Source organism: Diabrotica undecimpunctata, chromosome 3 (assembly GCF_040954645.1).
Source record: "Diabrotica undecimpunctata isolate CICGRU chromosome 3, icDiaUnde3, whole genome shotgun sequence".
NCBI classification, from domain to species: Eukaryota; Metazoa; Arthropoda; class Insecta; order Coleoptera; family Chrysomelidae; genus Diabrotica; species Diabrotica undecimpunctata.
In genome coordinates, this window is record NC_092805.1 from 92906104 (window position 1) to 92923894 (window position 17791).

The window sequence follows — 17791 nt, forward strand, 5'->3', positions numbered from 1 at the left end:
AATGTTAGTTTAACGAAGCTATATTCTGTGGAAATTAAAGAAGTGTTTTAAACTCCATTAGTTACTACCAATATTGTCAGCGAATTATAAGTTATTGCTGGAAATAATGTTCTTATTATCAGATCTTGTATACTTACACCGCTTTTCTATGATAGTTTTCATTAAAATGGCAATAAATACAAAATTGTGCTAACAATTATTTATTTTATATGTATAATAATAAAATAAAATAACAAAAATTTGTTAAAAAAATAATAAAAAACTCATCAATATGGATCAATTCAATAAGAAAAAAATAAAGAATTTTATAGAATCAACAAATTAAACACAAGGTTTAAAGTCGCCCGTCAGTAGGTCAGAATTAAATTAGGAATAGGAACGATTTAGACTAGTTCTAATTTTTTCCCTATGACGACTAAATTACTTTGAGAATGTTTTAAAATTATAAATATATTCTCAGAGATTCATTAGGGTTTATTGGTTATAATGTGTATGTACTACAGTATATTTTATTATATATCGATATAAGTGAAATTTTTTTACAAAATCAGTGTCGTTTTCATACTTTAAATGTAATATCCTAAAATTAATTAATATTTGAATAAAATTTTAAATAAAACAGCCATATTTGGTGTACAGAGTAATAAAATGAACACAAACGACTTACAATAACTTTTTTACAACCAATATTTTTGTACAATACAGTGATGTATCTGAAAAATTCGAATCACCTTTTTAAACTAAAAATAAACACTGCTTTATAATATTAAACGATCCTTTATTTATACCTAAACGCATTTTTTGTGCCAATTTTATAATTAGAAACCATAGTTCCATAAGAACTTTTTTGAAATGTCTTTAAGTCTTAAGAGGAACTTTTTTATGCTCTACATTGTTTAAATTATGAGAAATTAATATATTTTATAACTAAATTGTATATTAACAGAAAATATACACCTTGTCATTGTTGTACTTCTATATTTTACTTGAAAAATCATTAGAACTAAAGAAGTGTCGAGAGATTGCACGAAAATTTTTCGTGCAATCTCTTTTTCTATTAAAATATTAAAATAGTTTCACTTTTTTTTCTGCCGCATTATTCCAATCTTCTACCTTTATACTTTTTAAATATTTATACCATGGTTTCTGCTCAATAATCTTTATAATAATAATGTAATTTATAGAATTTTGCTCCCATCTTTTTAACATATCTATTTGAGCTTCCCACAGGATTTAACAATCGTATGTTAATGTTATCTTTTTATAGTCCTATATATTATTATTTTCTGTTTCTGATTTTTCTTAAAACATTCATTAAAATTCTCAGCGGGTCATTTTTGTTTCCTTTTGTGAATCAGGTTATGAGTTCTTATTTATATTTGTTTTCTTCTACTTTCGCTTCCAATTTGGTAAGATGTTTACCTATATAAATATATAGATACGAAGACGAAACTATCCGACGCGATCAAGTGCTCGTTGCTCTGGTAGTGACTATAACATCTTGTGTTAATTTTAATTTTCTCTTTCTGATAAGAGCTTCCTATCTAAAAACTGAAACTTTATATAAACATTATTATTATTATTATTCAATCTTGTAATATTCCCAATACAAAAACAGAATAATACATTCCATACTCCGTTCGCTCTATAGCTCAGCGGACTGGCGCCGTCATGTGACTGAGTAATATAGTGAATAGTTTTGGGCCCCACTTCAGCCATTTTTCAAACGTTGTAATATAAAATTTCCAGTAGATCTGCGACGTGGAATTGAAATTCGAATTTGAATATTTCTTAGTATCGTCCGTCACACTATTGGTGAGTGTTCTAAGTAAAATTGTTAGCATAGTGTAATTCTAAACATCATGGCAAAAACTGAAAGATTTTAAGTTTTATAGAAACAAATTGAAATATTTTACAAGTTGTAGTTGTACAACTGATAATTGACCGTAGATTGTTTTGGCTGCAACATTACAGCTCCAAGCCTTGAGGTACGAATAAATGTTCCTTTAATTATTATATTAAGCAATGCAATTAAACATACAGTAGTATACGGTATTTCATACAAGTTAAAGTTTTTGTAGCATATTATAATTAAAATTAAAAATTCAAGTTACTTAAAAAATTTCTATACACTCCAAAACCAAAAATATAAATATCATATATTATTATATAAAAACCATATAACATATATAAAACAAATATTAATTTACAACAAATAGCAACTCCTTTGTCCAAAAGTCTTTTATAACCACAAAACAACGTTTAATGGCGTGCTATTGAATATACGTAAAATATAATATTACCAAAATAATAATATATTAATATATTATTTTTTTTTAAATTATATAATATATATCGCTCCTTAAATACAAAAGTCACACATTCCAAAAAATATCAAAACTGATTTTTTTGCATAAAATGCATCTTAACCGATGAAACTTTAATATTTCGCTCAACCAGCCGTCGTTTTATGATCAAAAGCACCCGTAAACCCACATACGTTAGTTTTGTTTTGTACCGTTTCTGTAACTGAGTTCCGTGCAAAACTACCACATCCTCAGTTGCCATCAGACATTCGGCACGAGTGCACGCATTTTTTATGAAAAACTAACACATTCCAAAAAACTGCTAAAAGACAGGTGAAATTATATATTCAAAAGTGCCACATTCAAAAATACATTCATATTGCAGATCACATACACGTAAGTATCTTATCATTTTTATGTGCAATAGTACAATATTTTAAAATAGGTTAGTTTTTCGTTTATAAATTTGATATTCTCTCTTATTTTTGTATGCAATACTACCATATTTTGAATTATGTTAGTTTTGCAAAAAATAATTAGAATTATTTTCTTATTCCTTTATTCTAAAGTTACATATTTCGAAATATGGTATCTTTGTATTTGAAAGTGATCTCTAAATAGATTTTATTTTATATATTAAAAAGCAATTTTTAGTTTTACTGTTGTTTTATCGGAAAGTTTTTGTAGTTTTTGGAGTAATCTTATGAGTTAAACAAAATCGAAAAAACCAAAAACGAAATCTTAAATCCAATTAAATTTTACTTACCCATATAGATACATTATAACGCCTATTTACGAGAAAGTAAATTGTTTGATACAGGTAGGTACTTATAATAAATTTTTATTTTCAGAATGGCAAGAAGAGCGCAACGTATTTTGGACATGATACCACCAATAAATGACCCTCGAGATGAACAGCAATCTTCTTCAACAATACGACCTAGTGAACTGGATTCAATTGACATTCAGACTGACAATATTATTTATCATGAATATGATGGTAATGGCATTAGCTCTCTACCGGACAGTCAGTTATCTTTAGATATTCTGAACTCCGTTGAAAATAACGAAGATATTCAAGCAACGCCTCCAAATCACAGAATATTCAATAAACCATCTTTAGTCATTAAAGAAACAGACTCAGACAGTGATTCTTCCTCTGGTGAATCTTCTAGCTCTTCGAGCAGTTCCAGTTCTAGTTCTTCAAGTAGCTCCAGTTCTACAAATAACCTAAAAGATTTCTCATCCGATGATAGTGTCAAAGATCCTACGTATGAAGATCCACTTTCTGAAAACCGCAAAGCCCAGTCAGATTCCGATGAAGAACAACAACCACAAGCACATTTACCTGGCATTCAAGACTTTCCGCAATCAGCCGTGGATAACCAGAAGTTACTTAATATTATTTCACCATCACCCGGAGTTGATGATCAGCCACCTAGCGTTGACGAGCACCCATCTAGCATCGGTGAGCAGTCTCCTAGTGTTGATGATGAATCGCGCAGTAGGTGTCGTAAAAGAAAAGCAAAACCGCTTTTATGGAAACGAAACCAGAGCAAGCTATTGAAAAACAAAGGTATGTCCTATACTTCTATGTCCAAGTCTAAGAAAGTTTATGATGCCAAAAAAATGGGTCCTGTATGTTTCGATAAATGTAAATTAAAATGGTGATCGGTGATCGGCGGTGATCTGGAAATCCAACGACAGTTTATTCACGATCACATGACCAAGGTAGAACCAAAATATAGATACGTTCGTGAAGGTAGCAGTCGCAAAAATTACAATCACTCATTTTATCTGACTCGGAATAATAAAAAAACTCGGGTATGTAAAGTATTCTTCATGAATACCCTTGCAATCTCAGACACTATGATCAGAACGGTTGTCAAAAAACAGTCCGAAACTGGTGTGCACCTTAAAGATAACAGGGGAAAACATAACAACCATAAGACACTAGACTCAGAGCTGACCGATGGTGTCAAAGCACACATCAATTCAATACCCCGCATAGAAAGTCATTACTGTAGGTCGCGATCGACTCGGGAGTATATTGAGGGCGGGTTAACAGTCGCGGCACTACATCGACATTACGTAGACAAATGTGAATCTGAAGGTAGACCACACGTTTCATATCAAGTATACTACAACATATTTATACATGATTTTAACTTATCTTTCTGGCAGCCCAAGAAGGATCAATGCGAAGATTGCATGGCTTACCAAAACGCTGAAGATAAATCGTTAATACAAGAAACTTACGACGAGCACCTGAAGCAAAAGACTCTCGCTAGAGCTGAAAAAGATAGAGATAAAGAGCTTGTGAGTAATACCTTCGTAGTGGCTGTGTACGACCTCCAAGCGGTGATGCCTTGTCCACGGGGTGATGTGTCGAGCTTCTATTATACGTCTAAATTAAATCTACTTAATTTCACAGTAACCGAGCTCGGTACAAAGGACACAACTTGTTTTGTATGGCACGAGGGAGAAGGAGCCCGAGGTATTAATTAGAAATTTGAATGACAATGTCACGGAACCTTGTGATGTCACTTTCTATAGCGATAATTGCTGTGGCCAACAAAAGAACAAATTCATGCTGGCAATGTACCAATACGCAACTCAAGAATTGCCAAACATCAAGAGTATTACTCATAAGTTCCTAATAAAAGGGCACACCCAAAACGAAGGAGACTCTGTTCATTCTGTCATCCAACGTAACATTACGAGAGCATTGAAATCATCTCCAATTTACGTTCAAGACCAGTATATCACTCTGATTAAAACAGCAAAAAAAACTGGAAAGCCTTATACTGTTGAAGAACTGACACATGAGAATTTTTTTGACCTCAAACCTCTGTGTACAGGAAACTACAATATAGATGATGATGGCAATAAATTCAAATGGACCGATATAAAGATTCTGAAGGCGGATAAAGTAAGCAATGGCATATTTTTCTTTAAAAGTTCCTACGAAGAGGAAGAGTTCAGGTCGGTATCTACGTTGAGAACACACCGCACGAAGTCAACGGCAGTGCCTGATAATAATTTTACTCTAAACCAACTTTACACTGAAAAGCTTACAGTTCCTGAAGCAAAGAAGCAAGGCATTCTAAAGCTAATCCAAAAAAACGTAGTGCCAAGATTTTATGAATCTTTTTATGATAATCTCTAAATTAGTGCACAAGTTACTGTTGTTAACTGATTTTTAATGTTTTCGTTAAGTTTTTTTTATCCTTTACGAGCATTACGCTCAATGTAGTTTTAAGAAAACGTTTTATAAAAATATTTTTGTAAAAACCACGTTTATGTGCTTCATACGGTTGTGATTAGTGTGGATCATGGAAATGATTATTTTGAAGGTGTCTTTCTCCTTAGTGCCTTATTTTATAAGACTATAACTGCTAATAATACTATTTTAAGATAGAGTTACCTCTGTTTCTCTTAAAGGTTTTTGCTTAAAAGGTTAAGTTTTGTTTTTAACGTAAATTTATTCCTCTTATCTACTACTATAGGTAATATTAAAGACTTAATTGATGATCTCATGATAAAATTAACAATTATTTGTTTTCCCTTAGCAAGTTTAGTATGTAGTAAGTTAGTATGTGCCTTTTTTTTAATAAATTGACATTTTGTAAGGTTGACAACCGAAAATAAAACTCAAATTTTCCTAATTATGGTGGTTTAATTTTTAAAATTTTAATGTTCTCGACGACAAAGTCTATATACAAAACTAACTTATTTGCATTTTTTCGACAGTCCATTCGAGCTATGGTTAAGATTGCTTTATTGATTATAGGCTATTTAATTACGCATCTTTTGATACCAAAAAAATCTACCTAATACACATAGTTTATACAAAAATCATAAAGTAATCCAAATTATTTTTGTAAATGACTCTCCTGTACAATTTGCTTATTTTGACTTGTGGTGCTTTTGTATTTAAGGAGCGATATAATAATAGGTAATTAAACCCAGAACACAAATATAAATAAGATATTTATCTTTTTTATAATGATACTTTAGACCAGATGGCGAGGAAATATACATCCCAGATACTCAGACTCGAAAACCCTTCGCAATGGTGATCGCCAACGTCGGATAATTCTGATATGATACGTAAAAAAGAATGTACTAATATATGTATCTATATTGGGGTTATATTTCATATTCTCCTCATAGGATCATGGATCCCTTGCATTACTGTACATCTATTTTAATTTCAACACTTTGTATAACCCCTTAGAAAGTTCCGTTCCATTCCTTACCATGAGCATTCACTCAATACGTTTTGAATTAAATTCATTAAGAAGTCAAGTGTCTTAAGAGCGTAGGCGCAAAATTTCGGGCCAATGCTTTTTAAATGCAATCATTTTTTTTGAATCCTGAGAAAACTAACAAATATTTTTGAAGAATTTAAACGCAGAATGAAAGATTACATTATTACCGAGGGCCGAAAGTCCCTTAGAATAAACAAAAAGTTTTTTTGAATGAGATATTTGAAATTAAAAATTACACTAAATTTTCTCTTGTTTTTTTCACCCCTGTAACTTATATGTAATAAACATTATAGAAGTTTTCAGGGACTTTCGGCCCTCAGTAATAATTTATTCTTTCATTCTGCGTTTAAATTTTTCAAAAATACTTTGTTTTTTTTAGGATTCGAAAAAAATGAATGCATTTAAAAAGCATTGGCCCGAAATTTTGCGCCTACGCTCTTAATGACTGATTTTTGTTTATTAACCATATTAATTTTTATTAGCGGTACTGCTTAGTTATATTGTTTTTTTATTACATTCATTCACAGAGGTAGAAAAATTTGAAGACTGTAGTAAAGTGTATTTTGTACACAGACTTTTTGCTTCAACTTTTATACAAACCGGATTTAATATTTTCTTTCCTTCTGAAATCTTGAAAATTTGCATTTTATTAAACCTATTTTGGCGTTAAAAATTTGTACTACCACCATCGAAAATCTTATATAACATGTTGATGTTAAACTGTAAAAGATTAAAGTATGTTTGGTATTTGGAGTGCATTCGTAAGTAACTTCATCACAGTAATAAAAATAATTGTATAAAACTTAAAATTATAATATTCATGTTAAAGTTAATGTAAAAATTGAGCAAGTTCTTACATTGTAAAAAAATAAACTGTTTAAAAACTAATCATTCAAAATAAAAATCTGACAAATAACATAAATTATGATGAGTACAGAATATGTTTTCTAGAATAAAAGATAATAAATGAATAAGACGTATTTGAAAATTTTTTCTGCAAAATGAAAATCCATTCTTGTCAATTATTTTCTTTTTGTTAGGTTTACATTCTAAAAATGATACCAACTGCCACGAACCAATATTGTATATATGGTCTCTCAGAATTCGTTATGAGTATTTAATGTAAAAAATTACCATTTAAAAGTACACATATGCGAATGATAATTCTTTTGCACTATTTTTTATGTATTTGATTGTCAACATGATTTATATTCAACTCTACTTGTTGAATAAACTTGTATTCAAAAAAGACAAGGACGGTTTTGTAGTAAATATAACAGTCTCTAATTGAAATGGAAATCAATTACAGCCCAAGCTGTAGAGAAAAAAAAATTGCATACAAAGAACATGGCGATCCATGTTCTTTGTATGCAACTGTGCCAAATTGGTTTTCAGCTTAAAAAAAAGTAAATTTTCCATTCGAGATAAGGACCGATGAGTGTCTTGTCGTTATGGACATCTGATGGATCTCCAAATGCCTTGAATGTTGCACAGAGGCGTTTAAGAGCAGAAACATCACGTTTGATCTGTGCTCGGTTTTCAAAAAGATGCAAACTGCGTATTTGCTAACTTATTGTTACTAAAAATAACTGTAAATTACCATTCAACGTTACTGTTCGTGATTTAGGGTTCGAATTACTCAAACATCCCGTTTATTTACCAGATCTGGCTGGCAGATTATATATATATATATATATATATATATATATATATATATATATATATATATATATATATATATATATATATATATATATATATATATATATATATATAATATTCACATTAAAATTATTCTTTGGCATTTTTCTTAATGATAAAAACAAATAATCAGTTATAATTTAGAATATTCATTTCAAACACCTTTTTTAGAACATTGTTTATCATTGATCTACAGGTATAAAAAATCTAATGTTTTATCTTTCGTTCTAGAAAACTAAATTTCTAATAAGTACGCAAAAATTTGTGTGACATATCTACATTTTTATATAAAGGTTTATAGAAAGGAAGAGGAGACATAATAATTATCTTAATTTCTAATGTAAAAAGATATATTTCTAAACTTCTCTCTACTCTCAAAAAAGTTTGAGAAAAGTTTAAAAGAATCGCAGCTTCTTTCACCCTATTCGTAACTATCGGTATAACAGTAATTGAAATATTTTTAAATATCTATATTATTGATTTTATAATTTATCTTACATTTGTCAGTTTGGAGAAAGAGAGATACAAATTATAAAATTTAAATTGTGTTTTTACGACAGTAATAAGATTAGTACATAATCTCTACGTACTTAGATACTAATTTTTTAAATACCGACCATACAAATTTCTCGATTTTATATCTTGTATCAATTTTTCTCGAAAAAGCTAATTATTATTTCCATTCCTCCCCTTCTACATCCAAAACCATCTGCAAAAGATTCTTATAATTGTTTTATAATTACCTAACCTAAAATTTGATCTAGAGTTAGGCGTCTTCGGGTTCGAGCAGATGTTGAACTTCGACGATGTTGTGATGGAACGTTTGTGGAAAACGTTTGTTCAGAGCGGCAGCCGTTGTGATGGTCTGCTGTCGTTTTATGATTATAAGGGCGATCGTGGCAGCGACACTAATGAATAGAAGAGCTACCAACACTCCACCTACTAAAAACGAAAGCTGTTAATTTACGAGGAATACATTTAACACGTTTATTTTTGCAAAGTGATTTATTGCAGTAAAACGGATGATCACCTGTCACCAGTTTACTATAACAAAATTTTCAACTATGTTTTCTCAAACAGTTAATAATAATCCTTGTATGTGAGTAATATTTATTTAATTTCAATTATACTAAATCATCTTCACACTTAATTTTTTATGTCATCAATTTAAATTCATATTTAATAATCACACACATATAATATTGGTATAATTGCTATACAGTGTAGGTAAAACTTTATGTTCGGTATGATAGAATTTAGCAGGATATCTAACACAGAAATAAAATCTTATTTTCAGCGAATAGACAAAGAAAACAAATATATTACCCCTTGGTCACCCCTCCCCATTTTTTAGACACGCCCATTAATGAACGTCTTGCGAATTTCCGATCCAGCTTAGCTTATACGCGACAGGGTTGCCTTATTACATGTTTGAATTAAAACATTGAATTGATTTAAAAAATTGGCGATCAGTGGTGCGGTTATATTGCCATTCAAAACTTAATGATGATATTAAAAATGAAACATTAATTGACACAAATACTGGTCCAAAATTTCTAAAATCCATGAAAAATTTACAGATTCGCATTTTTATTTGACGAAATTGTAACCCAATTTGGAATAATATAAGATAATTTTGGCAACATCGCCATTCGTCGAGACGAGAGAAGCCACCTGTCGACAGCTATGTATTTCTTTTTGGAGGTAACTTTGTAAGTGTGAAGATAAGAAATAATTATGCCGACTGTTTATACAACAGAAGAACGGGTACAAATAATAAAATGGTACTTTGGGGGCAATTCAGTACAAGAAACTATCAATTTATTTATTATGGCTTTTGAAAATAGGCCAACATCTTTAGAAAAAACTGTATTAGCCATTATTCATCAATTTGAAAAGTTTGGCTGTACTAATGGCAGGTGTATAAAATGTTTCCCATCAGATCAACCTCGCGAAAACAAAATTTCTCAAGAACGAGAAATTAGAGAAATTCAAGTTTGTGCATTGGCTGAAGCGACGCCGTGTTCAAGTAAACAAATTGCCGATGAAGTTGATTTGAATGCAAAAACAGTGAGGAATATTTTGAAAAGAAACAACTACCATTGTTATAAAGTGCAGACAACTCAAGAAATATTTCCTGATGATAAATTTAAACGGATGCAATTTTGTGAAATTATGATGGAGAAATGCACTGCAAATAATAATTTTTTTAAAAATATTTTGTTTACAGATGAGTCCTCCTTCACAATTCACAAGAAACATAATTCATCCGCTGTACGTTATTGGTCTCAGGAGAATAAGCATTTGAGTGTGTCTGTGCGTACGCAGTATCCACAAAAGTTAAATGTTTGGACTGAAATTTTGGGAGACCATATTATTGCTCCTTTTTTCATTGAAGGCAATTTAAACGCAGTCAAATATCTCCAATTACTGCAAAATCAAATTATTCCTGCACTTCAAAGTCTTCAAATTAACTTCAACGAAATTTGGTTTCAACAAGACGGCTGTCCTGCACATAATGCAAAAGTCGTTAAAGACTATTTATCGTTAATTTTTGCTGAACGTGTCATTAGTACAGACGGTACAATAAAATGGCCCCCTCGGTCACCTGAGTTAGCTCCTCTAGATTTTTATTTTTGGGGGATGCTAAAAACAAAATTGTACAGGCATGAGTTCGAGCGAGCCACCAACTTGAAGGAACTAAAGGAAAAGATAATCCAACTTAGCCAAAACATATCGGCAGATGAACTCAACGCCATGAGGAATGCTTTGTATAATAGATTTGGTTACTGTTTGTTACAACTTGGTGGTCTGTTTGAACATTTAATTACCTAAGAATTTGGTTTAGAATTTCTAATTGTTTGGAGTTATTTTAATTTAAACAGTAGTGTTGGAATTATTTTTTATTTGATTTCATTTTTATAGAACAAATTTTATACTAATTTTATCTTTTTTTGTTTCATTTTTATAGAACTAATTCTTATTTTCACACTTAATACCTCCAAAAAATCTTAACGAAAATAGTTTCAAAGATATTATTTGGAAAATACCAAATAATGTCTTATTTTTAATTAAAAGACGTAAATTTTTCGTCCAGTTTAAATTTAATACAATACACCTGCTCCCCCATAATGCTTTACTAATACTGACCATTCCCGGGTATCTCTTATGGGAGTGACAGTCCTCTGAAATTTGTATTTCCTAAGGACACCAGAGGGCGTAGCATTCATAGCAAAGCTTCGTGACTGCGCAATACCGCAACCAACAAAACAAAAAACAAGTACGCCATTTTTATTGTGGTTTCGACACAGTGTTTCGAGTTGTATTATTTGCGATTAAATAATTGTTTGCTTTTTTGCCATCATATTTAAATAATTACGGTTTTTAACTGTTGCGTTAATGGTTGTACTAATTACAATAAGGATGCTTAAATGCATATTTTTCCAAAAGATAGGGCGGTAAGTAGAAAATGCTGATATAAGATTTTATTTATTTTTTAATAATTGCCTTAAAATGTCCGATGTTGTCCCAAACTTCTTTCTTTCACGTTATGATGTGTATTAGAATTGTTGCCGATATAGAATTAGGTAAAAGTTTTTTAGGAATTAAAATTATCGCCATTAAAAATGTGGCAATTCTTCAATGTTTCAAGAACTTTTTCTACAAAACTTTTGTTTATTTGTCCTTTTGTAAAGCACCTCTAGAAATATACTATGTAACATTATTTCACAGAAAATATTAAAAACAAACTATTTATTTTTTAGCTTTATGATATTTGGATTAACAAAATTGGCAGAGAAGACTTGCACAATTCATTTTGGACCAGAAGCCCGCTATGTTGGATTGAGATACAATATAAGTCCACCTTGAAATGTGATGCTATTCCTTCTCTGTTTCTGTGTTGTAATTTATAGAAACTACAGAATAGCCACTGTTTAACCAACTACATTTAAATACATGTAATTAATGTTTATATAAAAACGTAAAAAAGAAAATAAAGTAGAAAAAGAACCAACGTTTGTTTTATTTTTGTAATCAAACCCTCAATATTAATCTTTATATTTGAAGAATTACGAGAAGATTTTTTAAAAAGATGTTGCTTTCCTAAGGCCGCCAGATGGCGCATTGTCCAGAAATAACCTACACAGTTTCCTATCTATTCAGTAATATATATTCTTTATCTATGATACTGACCTACTGGACTGTGTTTATCTATTATGCTTTATGAAAGAACAACTTACTACCGTCATTACGCATGACATATTATCACTCCTGTTCTGTAGAGATGAGCGTTGAATCACCGAACTGTTTTATTTAACCGTTTATTTGTCGTTAACGAATCTACGTTTTCTCACTGGGAAGCCAACTAGTTCTGAAGCTGAAATCTTTATTGATAATTCGTTAAAGGATTTATTTATTTTAAATATTCAATTAAGAAGTCTTTTTCTTAGTTAAAATCATTTACCTAGTACAAGCGTAATAATTGTATTTTCAAAAAATGCACATTTGTAGAAGATGCAGCTTTTATGCTCGACTTTCTGAATTTTGCAATGATCGATTATTTTTAATTTGAAATATTAACACATTGGAGCCCCCGATTCACGTTTTATATAATTCAGCAAACTAAATTTTTATTTGGAGTTGGTGTTTTGTCTAACGTAAATGTGAATTTATTCTGTGAGTACTAAATATTTACTTTATTAACTAATCGTGTGTTTAACATGTCTGCGCGTAAAGATGTTAGTATTTTATGGCATCACTTTGAGAAAGACATTAACAGTGAGAAGGCTGTATGCAAATTTTGCAAAGAAAAACTTAGTTATAAATCAACTACAACAAATTTGAAAAGCTGTTGAAAGTATTTCAGTATTTTTCTTTGATTCAAGAAAGCATGTTTGTTTATGTATTCGCTTAAATATTTTAATTATTAGTTTTCCAACTTGTTACTTGTTTACTAAAAGCAGTTCAGTTTTATTAACGATAAAAACGTCAACGATTCACCTCTACTGTTTTTCTCGTTAGAGAACTACGAACACAGTTTGTAGTTCAACGTCTTTATTTTAGAGCTCGACGTTGCCAAATAATTTTGTAAGAAGGTTTTTTATTGTGGTTTGATATTTCAATTTATTATTTTTATTTCGAATAAGGCACAATGTGACTTTAAAATTAGCTTATTTTGATGTTTAGATTTCCAATTCGGAAATCGTACTTAAAATACGAAACATTAATAAATTTTATTTACATAAAACGATTTCCGAAGTGGAAATCAAAATGTTAAATTAAACTTATTGTAAAGAAAAATTGTGGCAAATTTAAAATAAAAAACAGTAAGCTGCCATTTAAATCAATTCGCCCAAATTTGATTATCTTAGAATGTTGTTAAAATGCTAAAAAGACAACAGCTCAAATAAAACCAATAAGTTTGGCAATGTTGAACTTCTCCTCTTTTCTTATGCTATTTCGTCGATATAATGGGCTGACCTAATATACCTCTCTCTTTTTAAATAGGTGTTTCTCACTCCATCTCACGTAAGCTACATACCGACCATAAAGTTTTACCTACACTGTATATTCTGTACCAGACAGCACCCTAATATGTGTTATTATATTTTCAGCATTTAGTTTACCATGTACCGTTGACCCGAAGATGCATAGCAAACTATAGTATGCGAAACCGGTCGTTGGTGGTAGAATATATTGATTGTTGGTGAGTCTTATTCTTATTTCTTTTTATCTATTTGAAATGGACTTACATAGGCAACATATTCAATATTTAACTATTAATTAATATACTTAATGAAAATTAACCACAATGCTAAAGACTTAAGTATTAATTTGTTTTTTTTTAGTGACTTTTCTTAAATGTCACAGGTATTACACAGGTAATAAAATGACTAAAATAAAATGACCTAGTTAGTATTATAGATACGTTTATGTATTGTACGCTTAAAAATGTTTTGATTTTTAGACATAAACCTTTTTCGGTTCACATTTGTAATATGTATTTAATGTAAGGGTAATTTGCATAAAAGACGGTCCATCTTAAACGTTATGGTGTTCAAATTCACCTATTGAGCAAAAAAGATCGATTGAATTTCGGTTAGCCAATAAATTGTATAGTAAAATGTGGAACATTGAGATTGTCTGTAACATTATGAGTGTATTGACCGGAATGACAGCTAATAAAAATATATACTTCTAGGTTCTTTTGTTTTTATTAAATTATTAAAATCCCACCAATCAGCCTTTTTAGTGAAATTTTCCACTGCTTAAGAAAAGCAAGAGAACATGCATATATTTTAATATGTACCTACCCTTTTTTATTTAAGTAGTTTATTTTATTTTTAAGAAATTTTCACAATTTACCTTTTACTAGGATGTTCATTTCTTCTCTAATTAAATACAGTATGCCTAAAAGTGTGGCTTTAGATAAACTGAACCTATGTGTGTCACGATTTACGAAATGCACTATCTTCAATATATCATGGCCCAACACATCGTTAACTTCGTCAAAATTATTGATAACATCTATAAAATACAAGTGTAAAAATATAAGAAGAACTAAATTTAGAAAATAACCTGGAATTCAATAGAAGATACAATGTTTTCAGATATTTATTAATAATTGAAATATTAATTAATATGCTTAGATTACGTCGTCACTTTTTAATTACTATTTACCACCATCATATAAATTTTTATTGAAACAGGAATGAACCGTACTAATATTATAGAAACACTGTCAAACAGGGTGTCAAAAAGTCTTCGGTAGATAAAGTTTGAAGATTTATCACCAGGTTTACAATAATTATTATTATAGCAGATTTTCCAAAAAATAAGATACAACGATATGATCCCTTAACCACATGACTTCTGTAACCACAGATTAAAGCTAAAACTACGTCAAAGAATAATCAAATGCTACATTCTATCATTGTTGATACATGGCTCCGAGAGTTGGACTCTGACGGCTAATACGATCCATCCCCTCAAGGCGTTTAAAATGTAGTTGCATAGAAGAATGCTTCGAATACCTTGGACAGCGATGAAGACCAACGACGAAGGTGTGCTTAAATAGAGCAAATGCCGTTCATAAGATATTGAAAACTATTGAAAAAAGAAAAATGTCATGCCTTAGGGGAGACCGGTAAAGAATAGTTCACCTTATCATGAAAGAAAATCGAGGGTTGCAGAGGAATTGGAAGGAAGAAGATTAGCTGAAGACCGTGTACAAGGCGCCAATGTAATTGCCAACCGGGATCCTAATATGGCACCGACAGAAGAAGCAGATGTAGAAGAAGCAGTAACGATGATGTACAATTCAGACCCACAAAATTCAACAAAATGCAATACCCACAAAAAAATCACACACGTCTACTTTAAATTATTTTTACAACTATAATCACTCTTCAATGCTAGTGGGCTTGTTATTATATATTATATATTCAAAGGGTTTTGGGCTTGTTATTATTATGATTAATGCCACATGGTGTGAAATTGTAAAAAGAACGTAGAAATTACTTAAATTTTTTCAGAAGCATGGATAGTGAAGATAGAAAAGAATTAAATTACTTATAAAATAATCCTCTAAGGGATAAAAGACAACCTCTAGCTAGCCTTGGACGCAAAAGGCAAAGGCACGTTTGGATCAGCCGATCGAGGAATAGATTCAAATCCCTATTTTCATTTTGTTGATTTGTGAGCCTAGATATATGAACCCTCTTACACCTTCGAAAGTATATGTACCAACGATTAGATCTTCGGGTTTTGCTACTTAGTACTAGTATTAAGGTGTAGCCCCATTCTTTTTGCTGCTGCTTCCAATGTCGTGAACGATTGGACCAGGTCTGCCTTTCTTCTAGATATCGATGTCATCCCCATACGCTAGTAGTTGTACACTCCTTTTAATAATGGTTCCTCTTGTTGTTATTCCAGATTCTCTAATAGGTTTCTTTAGAATAATGTTGAATAGAAAGCACGATAGGCTATCTCCCTGTCGAAGTCCTATTTGTGTTTGGAAAATTCTTGATACTTCGTTCTGTACTCCAACCTTGCACTCGACTGTTTAGAGGGTTGCTTTCACCAATTTCACTAAGCGTGTTGTGATATTAAATACTGCCATGGCTTTGAATGGTGCGCTTCTGTCTACACTGCAATAAGCACATTTAAAATCTACAAACAAATAGTGAGTATCAATTCCATATTCATATGTTTTCTCCAAAGCTTGTATTAGAAGGAATATTTGATGAATAGTTGATTTTTCTTTGCGAAACCCACACCGGTATTTGCCTATTATGTTTTCACAATATCCTGATAGTCGATCGTAAATATTGTAGGCCAATATTTTGTACGACACGTTTAGGAGGGTAATGTCTCTGTAGTTATCACAAATTGTTTCGTCTCCTTTTTTGTGAATAGTTACAATTATACCCACGTTCCAGTCTTCTGGTAGTTTTACCTGCTTCCAAATCAGTTCTACTAACCTACTTATAGAAGAGGTCAGAGTTTTTGCGACATGTTTTAAAGGTTTAGAAAGAATACCATTTGCTCGAGGAGCTTTGTTTTCTTTTAATTTTTTTATTGCCTTGACCACTTCTTCATGTGTTGGGATGTTACCTTTCTCTCTTTCGTCTTCCATGCCTTTGAACTAGATTTCTGCTTCTTGCAACCTCATCTCACTTCTTGTATTTAGTCCCTCCTCAAAATTTTCTGCCTATCTTTCTAGTATCTGGTCCTGATCACCAATGATCTCTCCTGTTCTGTTTCTAACTATTGATAATCTAGGTTTGAATTCCATCCTGTTTTGTGTGTTTTACTTTTCTAGCTCTTTCAGTTGATTTTTTATATGCTCCTACCTTATTCTTTTAGTATTCGTTCGTCGTCTCGTCTCAGCTGCATACACTCTTTCTACACTTGTATCATTCCTCGTCCTTGGAGCCTTGTATATGCTTGATTTTTTCTTTGCGTTGCTTGTGCACATTATTCATCGTACAAGTTCGACTTTATTTTTTCACGTTTTTGTCTTCCAGACACTTCAGTTGCTACCTCTTAGAATATGGTTCTACACCGACTCTAAAAGTCGTTAACATCTTCAACTATATTACCTGTACGGTCCTCTAGCTTACCTTCCAAACTTTCCCCTGTTAGGTAAAGTTAGGTTTAGAATAAATACATTGCATGCTTAGGGAAGCCCATAAAATAGATTCCACCAGAAATCAGCAACTGGGATCGATTTAGAGAAATTATTCTCTTGACTGTAAAAAATCTATTCTAAAAGTCTACAGAAAAGGATATATACCAGTTTAGCACGATGATGCAGGTGATTTAAAAGAAAAAAACGTAAAAACACTAAATCTTCTTCTTCTTCTTCATGTGCCTTGTCCATTCCGAACGTTGGCAATCAACGTGGCTATTCTGACTTTGTTTACGACAGATCTGAATAGTTCAGCAGATGACAATCCGAACCATTGCCGCAAGTTTTGGAGCCACGAGTGTCTTCTCCTCCCTGGA

The 17791-nt window shown here is 31.2% G+C and overlaps 1 protein-coding gene across 2 annotated transcripts in view; it reads right to left on the reverse strand.

Annotated features, from left to right (window-relative positions):
• Positions 1 to 184: 184 nt before the first annotated feature.
• LOC140437061 (bis(5'-adenosyl)-triphosphatase enpp4-like) overlaps positions 185 to 17791 on the reverse strand; it is a 71003-nt gene continuing 53396 nt past the window's right edge. The window contains exons 7-8 of one of the 2 annotated variants that reach the window (XM_072526308.1): positions 14648 to 14809; positions 185 to 9223 (exon numbers count right to left, since the gene is read on the reverse strand). In XM_072526308.1, coding sequence (XP_072382409.1) covers positions 9048 to 9223; positions 14648 to 14809 — 338 coding nt within the window. In that variant the 3' untranslated portion in view covers positions 185 to 9047. The remainder of the gene's footprint in view (positions 9224 to 14647; positions 14810 to 17791) is intronic. The other variant, XM_072526309.1, reaches the window with a different exon arrangement.